The 18,475-nt window shown below is 41.5% G+C and overlaps 1 protein-coding gene across 1 annotated transcript in view; it reads right to left on the bottom strand.

Annotated features, from left to right (window-relative positions):
- LOC123763412 (uncharacterized) overlaps nt 1-18,110 on the bottom strand; it is a 605,113-nt gene extending 587,003 nt beyond the window's left edge. Inside the window, exon 1 of the mRNA XM_069303202.1 lies at nt 17,957-18,110. Coding sequence (XP_069159303.1) covers nt 17,957-17,978 — 22 coding nt within the window. The 5' untranslated portion in view covers nt 17,979-18,110. The remainder of the gene's footprint in view (nt 1-17,956) is intronic.
- Nucleotides 18,111-18,475: the final 365 nt, after the last annotated feature.

The following is an 18,475-nucleotide window of genomic DNA, read 5'->3' as shown; positions in this document are numbered from 1 at the left end:
GAGGACTAACACTACACCACACACCTGAGGACTAACACTACACCACACACCTGGGGACTAACACTACACCACACACCTGGGGACTAACACTACACCACACACCTGAGGACTAACACTACACCACACACCTGAGGACTAACACTACACCACACACCTGGGGACTAACACTACACCACACACCTGAGGACTAACACTACACCACACACCTGAGGACTAACACTACACCACACACCTGGGGACTAACACTACACCACACACCTGGGGACTAACACTACACCACACACCTGAGGACTAACACTACACCACACACCTGGGGACTAACACTACACCACACACCTGGGGACTAACACTACACCACACACCTGAGGACTAACACTACACCACACACCTGAGGACTAACACTACACCACACACCTGGGGACTAACACTACACCACACACCTGAGGACTAACACTACACCACACACCTGAGGACTAACACTACACCACACACCTGGGGACTAACACTACACCACACACCTGGGGACTAACACTACACCACACACCTGGGGACTAACACTACACCACACACCTGGGGACTAACACTACACCACACACCTGGGGACTAACACTACACCACACACCTGGGGACTGACGCTACACCACACACCGACGTGCGACGTGTTATTTGGCCGGATTGGGAACAAACCTACACCACCTTACCTTGAGGTGTTTTCGGGGCTTAGCGTCCCCGCGGCCCGGTCCTCGACCAGGCCTCCTGGTTGCTGGACTAGTCATCCTGACTGTTGGACGCGGCTGCTCGCAGCCTGACGTATAAGTCACAGCCTGTTTAATCAGGTACCCTTTGGACCACAGGATGACAAGAGGGAGGCAGATTCATCAAGTATTTATGTAAGCACTGATGAAGCCTGTAGATCTTGCCTCAATCATTGCGGCTTTGGTAACATTTATTAACAGTTTAAGAGCCTCGAAGCACTAGATTGTTTAACAACAATCATAACCTTGGATTGTGAAATTGTGAAGCTCTTCCCGCCAAACACACACCGAAACTACGACGTTGGTACAACGTTCGGACAAGATTTAACCTAACCTAACCAGGTATAACAACCAATATAGCAAGTTGTAACAACGTTCGAATACGTCATAAACACGTTAAGCCAAGATGTAACAACTGTATTACAAGTTGTAACGAGCGGAAAATAGAGACAGTTTCGGTTTGTGTTTCCAGGGTTGTTGCTAAGCTAAACGAACTATGGTTCAGTTCCTGAACCGATTGTGTGCCTGCTTGATGGGGTTGTGGGAGCTCTTCCACTCCCCAAGTCTGGCCCGAGGCCAGGCTTGACTTCTGAGAGTTTGGTCCACCAGGCTGTTGCTTGCAGCGGCCCGCAGCTGTAACCCTTTCCACCACCGCCCATGGGATTGGTATGGGGTGCGTAATAAGGAAAGAAATTGAAATTTATTAAACGGTTTAATAAGTGTACACAAAGGTGCCACGATAGCTGAAGGGTGTACAGGTGCCTAAAGAGGGTGTTGTATTTGCTCGACACCCTGGTCCAGGATTGTCACCATTGACCGTCCTATTAGATACACTTAGCTAGTGAACTTCCACGGGACAGCATCGTTCCTGTGCCAGGTAAGTCCACTACGGGCTCACCATAGCCCGTGCTACTTGCCCCGCTCCTGTGCCAGGTAAGTCCACTACGGGCTCACCATAGCCAGTGCTACTTGCCCCGCTCCTGTGCCAGGTAAGTCCACTACGGGCTCACCATAGCCCGTGCTACTTGCCCCGCTCCTGTGCCAGGTAAGTCCACTACGGGCTCACCATAGCCCATGCTACTTGCCCCGCTCCTGTGCCAGGTAAGTCCACTACGGGCTCACCATAGCCCATGCTACTTGCCCCGCTCCTGTGCCAGGTAAGTCCACTACGGGCTCACCATAGCCCATGCTACTTGCCCCGCTCCTGCGCCAGGTAAGTTACGGGCTCACCATAGCCCATGCTACTTGCCCCGCTCCTGCGCCAGGTAAGTTACGGGCTCACCATAGCCCGTGCTACTTGCCCCGCTCCTGTGCCAGGTAAGCTACGGGTTCACCAAAGCCCGTGCTACTTGCCCCGCTCCTGTGCCAGGTAAGCTACGGGCTCACCATAGCCCGTGCTACTTGGAACTTGACCCTAGTAGCTGAATCTATAACATAGTGAACTTCACCTAGTTTGTTTATTGTTTATTAATTTATAATACAAGGCGGCACACTGGGTTGTGAGGGATGCGTAATGTGGTGTCTGAACGTTACATTCTGACAAAGTCACTAACACACACAGCGTTTAAACTTGGTGAAGCCACATGCGCTACATGGCAACATAAGCCACATGGCTTGTGTTGCCGTGGCTTGCTGGCCAACACTACACTAACCCGTCTGGCCTTTCTTGCTCGCCAACACTCCCCCTACACCACCTCCCTGGCCAACACCCGCTTCCCCCTTACCACCTGATTTCTGTAAACATTGAATTTAACACAGTTTGACCAAACATGAAGCCTCTTTATTAACAAGGTGTGTGTGTGTGTGTGTGTGTGTGTGTGTGTGTGTGTGTGTGTGTGTGTGTGTGTGTGTGTGTGTGTGTGTGTGTGTGTGTGTGTGTGTGTCTACCCTATCAATTCCAGGTATGGAATTGATACCCTATGGAATTGGTATCAATTCCAGGTATAGGAATTGATACCCTATCAATTCCAGGTATGGAATTGATAGGGTAGATAAAGACAGGCTATTTAACACAAGGGGCACACGCACAAGGGGACACAGGTGGAAACTGAGTGCCCAAATGAACCACAGAGATATTATAAAGAACTTTTTTAGTGTCAGAGTGGGTGACAAATGGAATGCATTAGGAAGTGATGTGGTGGAGGCTGACTCCATACACAGTTTCAAGTGTAGATATGATGGAGCCCAATAGGCTCAGGAACCTGTACACCTGTTGATTGACTGTTGAGAGGCGGGACCAAAGAGCCAGAGCTCAACCCCCGCAAACACAACTAGGTGAGTACACGTAAACATGCATTCTATATAAATTGTTGTCAAGTGACAACAGCTGTTCCCAGCCCCAACAGGCCACCTGAATTATCTAGCCTAGAGGTCCAAGGGATGCCACCTTTTTCCGTTCCTATTCTCTGCGATCCAAAAGGTGGGAGGGGGGGGGGGAGGAAGTGGCCGGGGTGCCCTATGTACCCATTCACAAGTGGTTATCCAAATGCTTCTCCGTCTACTCCTCTTTTCCAATTTATTATGCTATCATTTTCTGTTCAACCTTTTTTTCCTGGTTGTATCCACATAATACAATTATTGTTATCAGCCTGGTGGACCAGACCTCCAGCCGGGAGACCTGGTCAGAGATCGGGCCCCGGGGACATTGATCCCCGGAACTATCGCTGTATCCATCAGGATACTGATGTAGTGTGGGAGATGTATTCATCAGGATACTAAAATAGGTCCTTGACAATTGGACTAAGAAGTTTTTGCAGAAAACAGGTGCGCAGTGCAGTGGTTAATGTCTCTTGATCCTGGATAACCTCACTATAAATTACTCTTTTGAACTCTCCAGTCAGATTAGTGTCTCTCACCTTCTCGACTTGTATTCTTTTCAATTTGAATCTTTGTCATGTACCATCCTCTATTTACCATTCAATGGTATCCAATGTAGGCCATGACTGTTGTCAAACCCTTCACATGTGTACCTCATTGTTTTGTTAACACATGCCGGCATACTTTTTCCACAAGTGCATAATCAATTGGACTCGTTTCTGCCCTTTCTTCACATGCACAATAGGCCTACCAGGTGTAGTTAGACTATGAATACCATTAAGTTACTTATAAATTAAAATATGTATAATATTTATTACATATCTTTCTCAATGTGCATCCATAATAATAATTTCCATCTTGCACACTATGTACCCCATGCAGTCATGTTGTTCTCCAAGGATATCACACTTTAACATTCAAATCCCAATAACAATGATTTTGTAACTGGTGTCATGTCACTCTCATTCTCTAAATTCTAAAACTATCACAAAAATGATATTCCTCACTCTCTCTTCTGTTAACACGTGGAGCATAGACTACAATCACCACTGTTTCAAACTAAAATTTCACAGCCAAGGACCTTGAACTGCTTCACGAGAAGGCATTCATTGTCTTGTACAAGACGTCATTCACCATCATTCGCACATCCTGCCAGTTTTGTTTCGCTTGAACCAAGCACGTCAAATTCGTATGGGTCAATAGGCCTTCTGCAGTTCTCATTATTACTACTATCCCCTACACCTAACTTTCCCCTTCAGCTCTCTCTTGCCTATTTATTGCCTGTCTCTACCTCCTCATCACAATCGACTTGAGAATGGTCCAGGACGGACCGAAACGTCGTCGTCCCTTCAACTTCTAGTGTGTGGTCTGGTCAACGTCAAACCTATCCTCCTTAGTAACGTTCACCGATTCCATCCTTCCTTGTTCTTCACTTCCGTCGCATTCCTCAAAACCTTGCTGAGGAAGGTTTTGAGGGATGGTCTACCTGGTCCACATCTACCTGGAATGGCTACCTGGTCCACATTTACTTTGTGGACCAGGTAGGCACGCGCCCTCTATCTTGAGGCCCATTTTGCCTTGGTGGGTTGAAGGTTAGAGATTGGTCTCTTGCCAAATCTTCCCACCTATTTACTCCAGGGGATATGAAGCTGTTAGCATGACGGTGAGTGATGGGGCCGTCACCCAACCTCTTCACCCTTCTGAAAAAGGTAAATGACTCCCCGGGAACCACCCCGGCATGGAACAACCTCGTGTAGGTCGGCAATAATTATCTAAATGTCCTTGTAAGAGGCGACAAAACACTAGCACATTTAGTCATTAAAGACAAACACATTTCCCGTAGAAGACAACTAAATCCACCTTCCCCTTCGAGTAAAACGCATCCACCGCAGAATAACAGCAAATCCGAAACCTCCAAGATCAGAGTGCAGATAACAAGAGAAACCAATACAGGCGCAGCACGAGGTACCACCTGCGAGGACACAGTTCCTCTCAATGTTTGCCGACGACGTCAAAATTATGAGAAGGATTAAGACAGAGGAGGACAGCTTGAGGCTTCAAGAAGACCTAGACAAGCTGAAGGAATGGTCGAACAAATGGTTGTTAGAGTTTAACCCAAGCAAATGTAATGCAATGAAGATAGGTGTAGGGAATAGGAGGCCAGATACAAGGTATCATTTGGGAGAAGAAATTCTTCAAGAGTCAGAGAGAGAGGAGGACCTGGGGGTTGATATCACGCCAGACCTGTCCCCTGAAGTACATATCAAGAGGATAACGTCAGCAGCATATGCCAGGTTGGCCAACATAAGAACGGCATTTAGAAACTTGTGTAAGGAATCATTTAGAACTTTGAATACCACCTATGTCAGACCAATCCTGGAGTATGCAGCCCCAGTATGGAGTCCATATCTAGTCAAGCATAAGACTAAACTGGAAAAGGTTCAAAGGTATGCCACCAGACTAGTACCCGGGCTGAGAGGTATGAGCTACGATGAGAGACTACTGAAATTAAACCTCACGTCGCTGGAAGACAGAAGTTAGGGGGGACATGATCACCACATACAAAATTCTCGAAGGAATTGATAGGGTAGATAAAGACAGGCTATTTAACACAAGGGGCACACGCACAAAGGGACACAGGTGGAAACTGAGTGCCCAAATGAGCCACAGAGATATTAGAAAGAACTTTTTTAGATTTAGAGTGGTTGACAAATGGAATGCATTAGGAAGTGATGTGGGTGGAGGCTGACTCCATACACAGTTTCAAGTGCAGATATGATAGAGCCCAATAGGCTCAGGAATCTGTACACCAATTGATTGACAGTTGAGAAGCGGAACCAAAGAGCCAGAGCTCAACCCCTGCAAGCACAAATAGGTGAGTACACTGATAAGCAGTCCCTGTGGCGAATTGATAACACACTCGCATGGCGTTTCGCGAGCGCTTTGGTCTAGGTTCGTATCCTGGCCAGGGAGGATTTACTGGGCGCCAATCCTTAACTATTGCCTCTGTTCACCCAACAGTAAAATGGGTTCCAGGTTGTTAAACGATTTGGCGGGTCGTATTCCCGGGCACATAGAATTAAGGACCTGCCCGAAACGCTACGCGTGCTAGTGGCTGTACAAGAATGCAATAACTCTTGTATATATAAATAAAAATAAAACGTGTACAGCATAAGCTCTTTGATACACCACAGGTGAACAGTGTCCTAACAGTCGTCGTCACCAGGACAGAACCCACGTGGTGATGAATATGTTGTGATGAATATGTTGTGATGAATACGCGGTGAGAACAGCCAGCCAGGAAGCGGGAGACACGCTGAAAATACAACATTTCGGATTTCACATTCCACAGCTGTTTGAAATGCCAAGCCATGCAGCCAGCGCATTCACGTTAACATTACCAATAATAAGGCCCTGAGGAAACTGGATTGAAAATTACAAACTTTCACCAAAAAGGATGCAGTACTCCATACTCCGTTGTTATTTCCTTCCCCTTTACCTATTTGTACATCCGTGCTACATGAGGACTTGGGAGCTACTTTTCCGAGACTACGAAATAAACTCGTGTAAAGGTGACTCATTTACTCCTCTGCTTTTCTTCTTAGTTATCAAAAAGATTCACCGTAAGGTTGTCCAGTGAGCCTAACAGGTGGCTCTTGGGTGGTGGTACTTGACTGGACATTCAAATTCCCAACTGAAGAACATCAATATATTTCAGAAGCAAGGAGTCAACCTGAGCCTCACACTGAATCCCTCCTAGTGTAAAATATGGTTCAATTAAGAGACATTTTGGCTGATAGTCACATCTGAAGACAGCATGCTCCTAGGAGCTCCTGTTACACTAAATGCCATCGTCGAGCCCCTTGTTAAGAAAACCACTTGCCTAAAGAGAATGGATGAGACGACTGAAAACATCGATGCCCTTTACCTTCTCCCCAGATGCTCGTCCCTCCCCAAGCTAAAGAACTTTCTGGAAGGTTCACCACCACACAATAGCTCTAAGCTAGATAAATATGGCGGCTTATTGAAACCAATGCTAAAAATGGCTCTTAACTTTTCAAATGATGACTCGCAATGCAAAAAAACGGAAACCTTCTAGTAAGAGTTGGAGGGGCGTCGGGGCATGCACAACCACCCGTATCACTCTACCTGCCTCCCTCTCCTCATCCTCAGCATCTGATAATCTGGTGAAGGTAAACTACCAGATTATATAGGCAACTTGGCAAGGATACACGACACCAGTTTTATACACTGCACATCTCATTGGGTTTCTCTCGCAGCTCTTAACACTTCAACTAGACCCTTCCAAAGCCTCCAAGTACCCCCACCTTCAACAGCATATCGTAGACAGAGCAACTGTCAACTGTCTACGTCGGTGCTACAGCAACACCACGTGAGATTGCTCGCCTCATAGCGGGTGGAGCCTTTCACGTGCACTTGACTTCCTGTTAGCGACGTCATGTCAGCAACAGACATGCGTCACATTCAGCAAGTCCTCTGGACTGCAGCGGTTGACTTGTCGCCCATATCCAGACCGAATATTCCTGTATTTGTGGAGAGCCAGAGAGTGAGCATGGCCTGATATGCTGAGGTATAGGGGGCTGGCACCCCGAGGTACTGTGAAGTATTATCGTCATGAGGAGCCTTATCACAGCTGTGTGTCCAGCATACAGTTTCCTTATGCCCTGCAACTCTGCTAATCCTGCTGGTCACCCACACAAGATTACAATGTGCTCCTGGAAGAATGATAAGACATTTGGTGTCACATATCAACGATGACCGATACCTACATTAACTTTTAATTAACAATATTTGGCATACCTTGCCTTGATTTCCGGGGTTATGGTTCCTGCGGCCCGGTCTCTGACCAGGACTCCTGGTTGAATTTCTGGTCAACCATGCTGTTGGACGCGATTGCTCGCAGCCTGGCATATGAATCACAGCCTGATTGGTCAAGTATCCTACGGAGGTGTTCGTCAAGTTCGTTCTTGAACACCGAGGGGTCGGCTAGTTATTCCCCCTTATGTGTAGGGGAAGCGTGTTGAACAGTCTAGGGAGTCTGATGTTGATAGAGTTCTCTCTCAGTACCTGTTGCACCTCTGCTGTACAACAGGAATATTCTGCCCATCCTGCCATGCCTCCTGGTCTCCTGTTGTTATTTCTGCATGTAGATTTGGGACCAGCCCCTCTTAATATTTTCCACGTGTAAATTATTATGCATCTCTCCCGCCTAAAATAGCAGCAGCTGTTTTTACAGCACCTCAGTGTTGCAATACAGAGGAAAAATGCACAATACCATATATTAAATATGGTCCCGGGTTCGAGGATCCAAGTGAATGAATATATATATATATATATATATATATATATATATATATATATATATATATATATATATATATATATGTTTAACATATATATATATATATGTGTGTGTTGACCAGACCACACACTAGAAGTTGAAGGGACGACGACGTTTCGGTCCGTCCTGGACCATTCTCAAGTCGGTTGAGAATGGTCCATACATACTTCAGCCACGTTATTGTGACTCATCGCCTGTATATATATATATGTCGTACCTAGTAGCCAGAACGCACTTCTCAGCCTACTATGCAAGGCCCGATTTGCCTAATAAGCCAAGTTTTCCTGAATTAATATATTTTCTCGAATTTTTTTCTTATGAAATGATAAAGCTACCCATTTCATTATGTATGAGGTCAATTTTTTTTTATTGGAGTTAAAATTAACGTAGGTATATGACCGAACCTAACCAACCCTACCTAACCTAACCTATCTTTATAGGTTAGGTTAGGTAGCCGAAAAAGTTAGGTAGGTTAGGTAGTCGAAAAACAATTAATCCGTGAAAACTTGGCTTATTAGGCAAATTGGGCCTTGCATAGTAGGTTGAGAAGTGCATTCTGGCTACTAGGTACGACATATATATATATATATATATATATATATATATATATATATATATATATATATATATATATATATATATATATATATATACGAACAAGCCTGAATGGTCCCCAGGACTATATGCAACTGAAAACCCTATATGCAACTTAGTTATATTATATATATATATATATATATATATATATATATATATATATATATATATATATATATATATATATATGAGAAAGCTGCATGAACGCGCAGCATAGATCACTAAGAACTCTTTGACCCGGCCAGGATTCGAACCCATGCCGTCCAGGATCACCCCTAAACGTACACAGTACCGTGACCACCGCACCAATGATCGTCTATAAGGATTGGTCAGTCGTGGTGCTTATTAACCAAGCTCCCTGACTGATTAACCCCCGACGACACTCATGGATCCATTTGGGTACAGTTTTTCGTCAAATTCTAGCGCATGCACGGGCCGCACTGAGTTTAACATATGCGTGTATGTTGTTGAATATGACCGAAAGGGTAAGATTAATAATTCTAACACGAATCTTCTCAATACTACTTACGTTCTTCTTCACTGTTAAGGGTAACTGATAAAGTAACTCTCCAAAATTCATTTTTTTTTATTCCTAGTCTGACGCCTAAACGCGTTTCGTAATTCCTTATTACATTTTCAAAGGGTCTTTGAAAACGTAATAAGAAATTACGAAACGCGTTTAGGCGTCAGACTAACCACTTAACTACATAACCACTTATGTGGTTAAAGAACCAGATAAGCCATGGTGCATAGTGCTCCTGGCTGTCTGGGTTCGATCCTTCTGGGGTGTAGAGTTTTCAGTTTATTTATATATAATATAGTATAATAATATAATAACAAAATTATATAATATATATATATATATATATATATATATATATATATATATATATATATATATATATATATTTTTTTTTTTTTTTTTATTATATTATATAATCACAAAAATAACTCAAAAATTGGGGATGATGATTTACGCCTGTCGCCAAATTCTCTAGAACGTAATAAATTTATGGATAAATTTAATCATTTGGTTCCTTCTATTAAATTCACAGTTGAGAGAAAACCATGGAACTGTTGGATACGCTGATTCATAGATAGGCTAGACATTACATTTTGGTATTCGGACGTTTACTAACGTCAGCTCATGTATACGTTTTTATTCAAAAAAACACATTAAGGTGAAGCATTCAGTATTCAATATTTATTTAGTGTTTGCTGGTGTGTAGTCCAGAATACATGGAAGAAAAAATGTCGAACATTTTGTGATTGCAATACCCTAATATTTTAACAATAGGCTTAACATTTTGTAGTCCTTGTCCCAGATAGATTTTCTCGATAAAGATCGTCTTTTTAGAAATATGTTCGTTCTCCCTTACATTGAAAACCTAACACAAATTTCACACACCCTTCTGGAATTTTAAATTAATATTGTTTAAAATGTTAAGAAACGAACGTATCCATACAAAATATTCCCTAGATGTTTTCGGTGGATGTGTAACCCAGAAACCTTGTGAGATTTGTGATAAAGTTTAGTACATCGGCTAACTGGGAAAATCCCTGACCAAATGTGTCGGTCTGAACAAGTATTCTGTTAGATCAGGGCAAGTGTCTAATACATTGTTTACCAGCGGGATTTTGATAATCCCGTGGACTGGAATAATGAACAAAGGTTTTGTCCTATAAAAGGTAATTTATTGACAAAATTAAATCGTCTAATTAGAAATAGTGATAATACATGGAATGCGAGTCAGGTGTTTCTATAACATCGAAAAGTATTTAATCAATAAAATCACTTCCAAGATTTTGGATGTGTGGTCTAGCCACACTTATAGGGCCTGAAGGCTGAGTGGACAGCGCTTGGTATTCGTAGTCCTAGGGTTTCGGGTTCGAACCCCGGCGGAGGCGGAAACAAATGGACATACTTTCTTTCACCCTGTTCACCTACCAGTAAATAGGTACCTGGGAGTTATAAAGCTGCTACGGGCCGCTTCCTGGGGGTGTGTAACAAAAAGGAGGCCTGGTCGAGGACCGCGCTGGAGGGAAGCTAAGCCCCGAAATCATCTCAAGATAACCTCAAGATAGCCTTACATGACTCATTTCCGTGTACATATGAGCTACCCTGTTTGTGTTAATTTCTCATTACATAACGTTCCTCGTTTCAAATTATTTCACATCACTTATATTTTGTTATCTGACTGCAATATTATAGACAAAGTATTATTTTATCGGCCTCTGTTTAATTTCTATTTTTATTTTCGTTCATATTTACATTTTTTGCCAGTGTTTACTGTCATCGTAATGACTAGTTGCCAACTCTATGTCTTATCTCGCTTCCTGCTTCCTGTCTGGGTACTGCAGCGCCTCCTTCCTCCTCCACTCTTTGGACTCCTTGGTCTCAACAGCTGAGACGTTAAGTACACGAAAGCACTATTTTTTTTTTTGTATTTCAAACCCACACATATAAAATGAAAGCGACGATGTCTATGTTCTTTGTGGGCCCTTATTAAGTCGAAAATAAGGGAGCCAATACAAGGTGAGGTGGGAGGGTAAGTGGAACAATAAGCAAGAAACAGATGTTAATCTTCTTGTTTGAGGAGCTGTTCACTTGAGCCAGTTAAGCAAGTCCCAGCTGTGTCTAGGTACAAATGACAGGATGAACAACCCAGCGGGTTTTCTTCCTTTTGGGAGTGTTGTACATGCTGCTATGGCGGTGTGTCCACTCACAAGATGAGTGGCGCTGCCCAATAAACTCGCCCCTCGGGGCAAAATTTAAACAATTTAAACAGCTAACGGAAATTTCACACCAGAACAAATCAATAACTAAACAAAGCAAGCAGAAAATGGAAGAAGAGTAGACATAAAAAGAAAAAAAGGTTGAAGTAATAATGAACAAAACTAAAAACACAATGGGGCAAAAGAAATATAAGAGCACAGAGAGGCACATAGCTATTATTTTGTTGTATATGTGTGTATTATATATATATATATATATATATATATATATATATATATATATATATATATATATATATATATATACACACACACACACACACACACATACACACAGAGTTCTTACATTCTTGTAAAGCCACTATCTTGTGATGGTTTCGGGGCTTAGCCTTTCGGCCAGGTCCTTAATCCCATGTTCCCCGGAATACGACCCGCCAAATCATTCGAACAACCAGGTACCCATTCTACCCCTTTCTGGCTCTATTCTGCATTTCCTTCCGTAGCACCTTACTAACAACACTCACCACCTCACTGACACCACTCGCTGTCAACACTCACCACCACACTGACATCCATCACCTCCCTGAAACACTCACCACCTCGCTGACATCGTTTACCGATTTACAAACAACATACACCCTCTCATTGACAACGCCCACTGTCACACTTAAAAGTCACGCCGATCAAAAACTGCTCCACTGGCGCTGATTACTCTCATCGCTGATCACACCCACAGTGTCAAGTAACTGCTGACGTCTTAAAGAAACATGAGTGACAGCGTAACACTGATAACCTTGACTGCAGGCACTACAACACTTGACAGCAGGCACTATAACCTTTGCATGACAAAAATGATAAGACTCGATAGTACTGTGACCTTTTAATGGCAAGTAATAGAGATGTTGCAATATACTTAAGCATACCTGTCGAATGATATTGAACACCATATTACTGCGGGTCCTAACAACACTACATCCAACCATTTGGGTGACAACATCTGACTGCTAGGATGACTTTTATAACCTATCTAATGACAACATAGCATGCGTAGTGAGAGAGAAATGCTCGAGAAAGCAGTAATTATTCTAGTGGCAAATGTGTTCGTTATCTTACAACAAATGTGCTCGAATGCTAACCATAAATTTGTTGACAATATCCAAATGTGCGACGCCAGTTCCTGTTTGAACGAGAACGCAAAGCCTAGGCAGAAGTGTTTTTAAACTTTGGGACAACACCTGACCGTTCCAAAGTGATGTCACGTAAACACAAGTCAACAATTTACCTCATACTCGTAGCCTACATAAATTTGACGTACAGTGAGTGGGCCGAGACCCACACCCAATGCTGTAATACAAACTTACAGTAACAGAGAAAATATATTAAAAACAAATCTCTAAAGCGTCAACAAGGCAATAAAGCAACACAAAAAATAAGCTTGTATCACAATTTTGCTGTGTTTTTTTAAACTGTGTAATTGTATTTTACATCCACTACGAATGACGAATTCACACAAAGATGAGTGCACACGCATGTGTGTTAAGCTCTTAAGTGGATATCGAGCGTGGGTATTAGTCAGGAATATCTCCCAGCCCGTGTCACCTCTCTGCTCGCGCCTGAGGTCGTGGTGGAGGATAATGGCCAACAATATACGCATATCACTCTGACGTACAACCATATTTGAAAAGACTTGCTTTACATTTTCAAATGTAGTTTTCGTGATTATACATGTCGTACCTAGTAGCGAGATTGCACTTCTCGGCCTACTATGCAAGACCCGATTTGCCTAATAGGCCGAGTGATTTTCTTTATCTTCAATAAATTGTTTCCTATTGGTTTATTTGAAATATTAATATTATATTAAGAACATAAATTATTGATTAAGTTATGTTAGTTTAGGTTAGGTTAAGTTAGGTTAGGTTAGGTAGGGTTGGTTAGGTTCGGTTATATATCTACGTTCGTTTTAACGCAAATTTTTAAAAAAAATTAGCTCAAACATAATGAAATGAAGAGCTTTATCATTTCTTAAGAAAAAAATTTGAAAAATATTGAAATTCTGGAAAACTTGGCTTATTAGGCATATCGGCCCTTGCATAGTAGGCAAAGAACTGCGTTCTGGCTATTAGATACAACATATATATTGCAGAATAACTACAGCGAAAAATTAAAGGTTAACCTCGTTAAGCGTTTAGCTGTTATCCTTTCAAATTTTTCCCTCTGGTTATTTTGAATAAATATATTATACACACACACACGTTTATATATATATATATATATATATATATATATATATATATATATATATATATATATATATTTTATTAAATATGACCGAAAAAGTAAGATTAATAATTCTAACACGAATTTTCTCAATCTTTCGTACATTATGCTTCACTGTTGGAGGTAAATCAAAAATCACTTCTCCAAAATTCATTTTTATTTTGAAAATTTTACAGGATTTCCTATTTTACAGGAACTTCTTTTCCACAGCTCATAAAACAGAGGAAAGGGTCCTGAAAGATATTGTTAATAGAAACGTTATCCCTACAGACAAAAATCAGAGGATACAACTGACGATTTACTATAAAACCAGAAAAACGGCCAGCCTACTCATGAGAAACTCTCCAGACACGAAACAGAACGCTTTAAAAGAGACTAACGTCGTCTATGCCTTCAAATGCCCACTTGGGGACTGTAAGCTCCAAAAAACCCAGTATATAGGCAAGACAACAACATCTCTTTCTAGGCGTTTAACGATGCATAAACAACAGGGCTCCATTAAGGAACATATAATCTCTTCCCATAACCAAACCATCGCCAGAGAAATCCTAGTAAACAACACAGAAATCATTGATAGATACAGCGATAGCAGGCGGCTAGACGTTTGCGAGGCACTACACATCAAGAAGTCAACACCAGCAATCAACAGCCAATTATTGCACAACTATATTCTACCCACCTCAAGACTCCGCTCCAATATAGAAGCATCAAGAAATATGGACCAATAGGCTTTCTACAAACACTTCTATTCAATATCCATTGTTTCGTGTTCTGTCTTGTGTTGATACTTTTAATACCCTATTAATATCCTCTAATGCCACATCATCCTTCCCACCTTACTCAAATGTAATGCCACATCACCCTTCCCACCTCACTCAAATGTAGATATAAAATCAGGGAAACGCAAGTTCTAATCAGTTGTGTATTTGTGAAGTCTTTGAAAATGTAATAAGTTTTACGAAACGCGCCCGTGTCGCGTCAGACTAGAAATAAAAATGAATTTTGGAGAAGTGATTTTTGATTTACCTCCAACAGTGAAGCATAATGTACGAAAGATTGAGAAAATTCGTGTTAGAATTATTAATCTTACTTTTTCGGTCATATTTAATAAAATATGTCTACAGGAAAGACTGCTACCAAAATATACTAATATATATATATATATATATATATATATATATATATATATAAGAAAGTTTGTGAGGGTACCACCTCTGGTGCCAATGTGGGGACCCATAGCCTCGGAGAAGAAAATAAAAAGTATTCAGAGGAGTATATATATATTAAATATGACCGAAAAAGTAAGATTAATAATTCTAACACGAATTTTCTCAATATTTCTTATATTTCTTTTCACTGATGATAGTAATTGAAAAATCAATTCTCCAAAATTCATTTTTAGACTAGAAATAAAAATTAATTTTGGAGAATTGATTTTTCAATTACCATCATCAGTGAAAAGAAATATAAGAAATATTGAGAAAATTCGTGTTAGAATTATTAATCTTACTTTTTCGGTCATATTTAATTATATATATATATATATATATATATATATATATATATATATATATATATATATATATATATATATATGAGAAAGCTGCATGAACACGTAAGTCATAGATCACTAAGAACTGTGTGTGACCCGGCCAGGATTCGGGTCCAGAGAAGATCATTGGTGCGGTGGTCATGGTACTGTGTACGTTAAGGGGTGATCCTAGACGGCATGGGTTCGAATCCTGGCAGGGTCAAATAAGAGTTCTTAGTGATTATATATATATTATATATATATATATAATTTATTAATTTATTTTTTATCTATATTTCCATATAACCGCCGAAGCCGTTAATGCCAAAACTGTTAAAGTTTAAAATTCAACCGAAAAAGATCAAGGCAAATGGGAGGGGGGGGGGCATATGACAAGTCGTTGGCTTCCTGTCCTTATCGAGGCCACTTAAGTGTTTTGGCCCTCAAGTAAATTCAGCTAAATATATTATAATAATAAAAAAATGCTGAGGCTGACCCGGTAAGATTTTGATAGCTTAACAGGGCTGTTGATAAAAAAGTGGAATGTTTACATTTTTAAATACATTACATTAGCGCAATTCTGAAATCAAATGATTGTTATTATTAAACATTCTTACATACCTTATTACGTGCCAAATAGCATAAACAATCTAGTACTATTATTATATTTCATATTGTTTATTCGCACAATTATAACAAACTCATATCCTGACAAGTGGGAATTTATCACAGGTATACAATTTGTAGCTAGTTTCGGCGATGCACAAGTCTGCACACACAATTCAGCGTAAAATAAAATTCAGTGGCTAGAGCTTCGGTCTCACACATAGGGTCCACGGTTCGAGTCTCCTAGAGCCCAGGTGGCTGGAATGATTCAGTGTAATTGTAATTACCCGAGTGCAGTTATAGGATGAGAGCTACGCTCGTGGTGTCCAGTGGGGTCTTCAACCTATCAACCTTCTGGTGTAAACATTATGTAAACATTATATAACATTAAGTAAAAATATATAACTCGAACACTGTTCATGTAGGACAGACGTAAATCTGTGTGTTTCTATATAAAAGTATTTCTGTTTAAAAGCATTACAATCACCATATGTGGTTGATCTTTAAATCACTGAACTATATGTTTAATAGACCTCTAACCCTGTCCTTGTAGGACAGAAGAAAATGTATATATGATGGTCAGCCTTGTAAATGTATGGCCACATTTGTGACAGAAAATAATAAAAATAAATAAATAAAACAAAAAACCCTACCGAGTACAATTCAATAATCTAGCTACCAGTTGTGGCGTACAGTAGGGGGCCCCACACACAACCAGCTGGTGGGAAGCTGTTGATCAACCTCACGCTAAATATTTAGATGTGGTCGTTGTAGTCACACTCGCCGCTCTGTCGACATCCACACACCTTGCCGCCACAAGGACCAGTATAATGTGCAAGTACGAAGACAAGAACCAACATCATCAACACAACCAACAGCAATAGCATCAATAGCAGAGGAATCATCAACACTATAAGCAACATCAATAACACTGCAGTAAATGCAACACCACCATTAGCTCTGTAAGGAATAACTGTGCAGCAACAATAACCCCGGCAGAGTACATGTTATATAATATTAACCATAATAAAAACAGCAATTATAATAAAAAAGAAAGTTGGTTGCATATCAAATTCACGGACACTAACGGTGGAGTCCGCGGGCGCGGGGAAGAGACCATAACTAGGCAGGTAATTGTGGTAACAGGATTGTTGGCATAGAATAAGTTGAATTTTTCTTTTGAGCGTGCTATAAGCCTCCCTCCCTCCCTTCCCCCCCTCACTATAAGCCTCGTCTATATGTTAAGACACCTCACAAGGTTTAAAGAGCTCGTGAGAGCTTCTCTCGCATATATCTTAAATACTCCCCCAAAACTTTTGGGTCGTCCAACACCGAAAAGCCACAAACAAAACCAGTTTTACGGGTTCCAGAAATCTCTGGATACATTGAAACAAATATAGGTACGTTGCATGATGTGCTGTTCAACATTAATGAACCGAAATCTAAGTTTTCGAGCATTTTCAGTGTTGTAATAAATAGTCTAACTGTAATCATTCTTTATTAATTGTGCATAACCTGAAAGGCTTCCTACGTAGCTGGCACGCACACACTTTACCGGCATGATAATTACACTAAAAATTAAACACGGCAGTCAAAACAAGGTAAAAGCCTGGCGTTGGACATACACACACACACACACTCACGAACACACACATAAACGCACATACGCTCGCAACTCACAGCTGAGCTTGTTAGCAGACGACACTCCCGTACCATAGCCTACACTTCCTCAATTTTTATTTCCCAACCCGTGCAATGATAGCCTCAAATTCTTACCTTCTTTGCCGGCGGGTAACATGGCGGAAGACGTAATCCAAATTTTGAGCACAAACAACACTAGGAAAGCACAAAAGTCATCGCCATTCGAGCGGGGTAAAACACACACACACTCACACCACAGGTTGAACCAGCACTGGGTTGGCCAGCTGACCGGGAGTCTGGCCGTGTTTACCCCGGGAGCAGCCTCCCCCTGCCGCCAAGAGATGGCTCTGCCCGCCAACCCTCCGCCACAGAAAGCGGGAACAACCGCTGGCTGGCTGTACGGAATAATTTATGGCTGTGGGACTCTTGTGCATGTAAAAATATCCATTGCAAGGAGAGCAAAGGTCATTTCACCTGGCAAAAGATGGGCGAGTTGGGAATGAGGAGAGGTAGCCTGAACGCTTAGGGATGTACTTGGGTTGGCGATCAAAGTTTTATGGAGGGCTCAAAATAACACGCTATGCATGTTAGCGGCTTTGCAAGAGTAATACTCAAACACCATTGTACTTTCACAACCAATTGTATCTTTTCTTC

The sequence above is a fragment of the Procambarus clarkii genome, chromosome 49 (genome assembly GCF_040958095.1).
Source record: "Procambarus clarkii isolate CNS0578487 chromosome 49, FALCON_Pclarkii_2.0, whole genome shotgun sequence".
NCBI lineage: Eukaryota > Metazoa > Arthropoda > Malacostraca > Decapoda > Cambaridae > Procambarus > Procambarus clarkii.
Note: the sequence above shows the minus strand (reverse complement) of the source record. Positions and strands in the feature narration are given on the sequence as shown.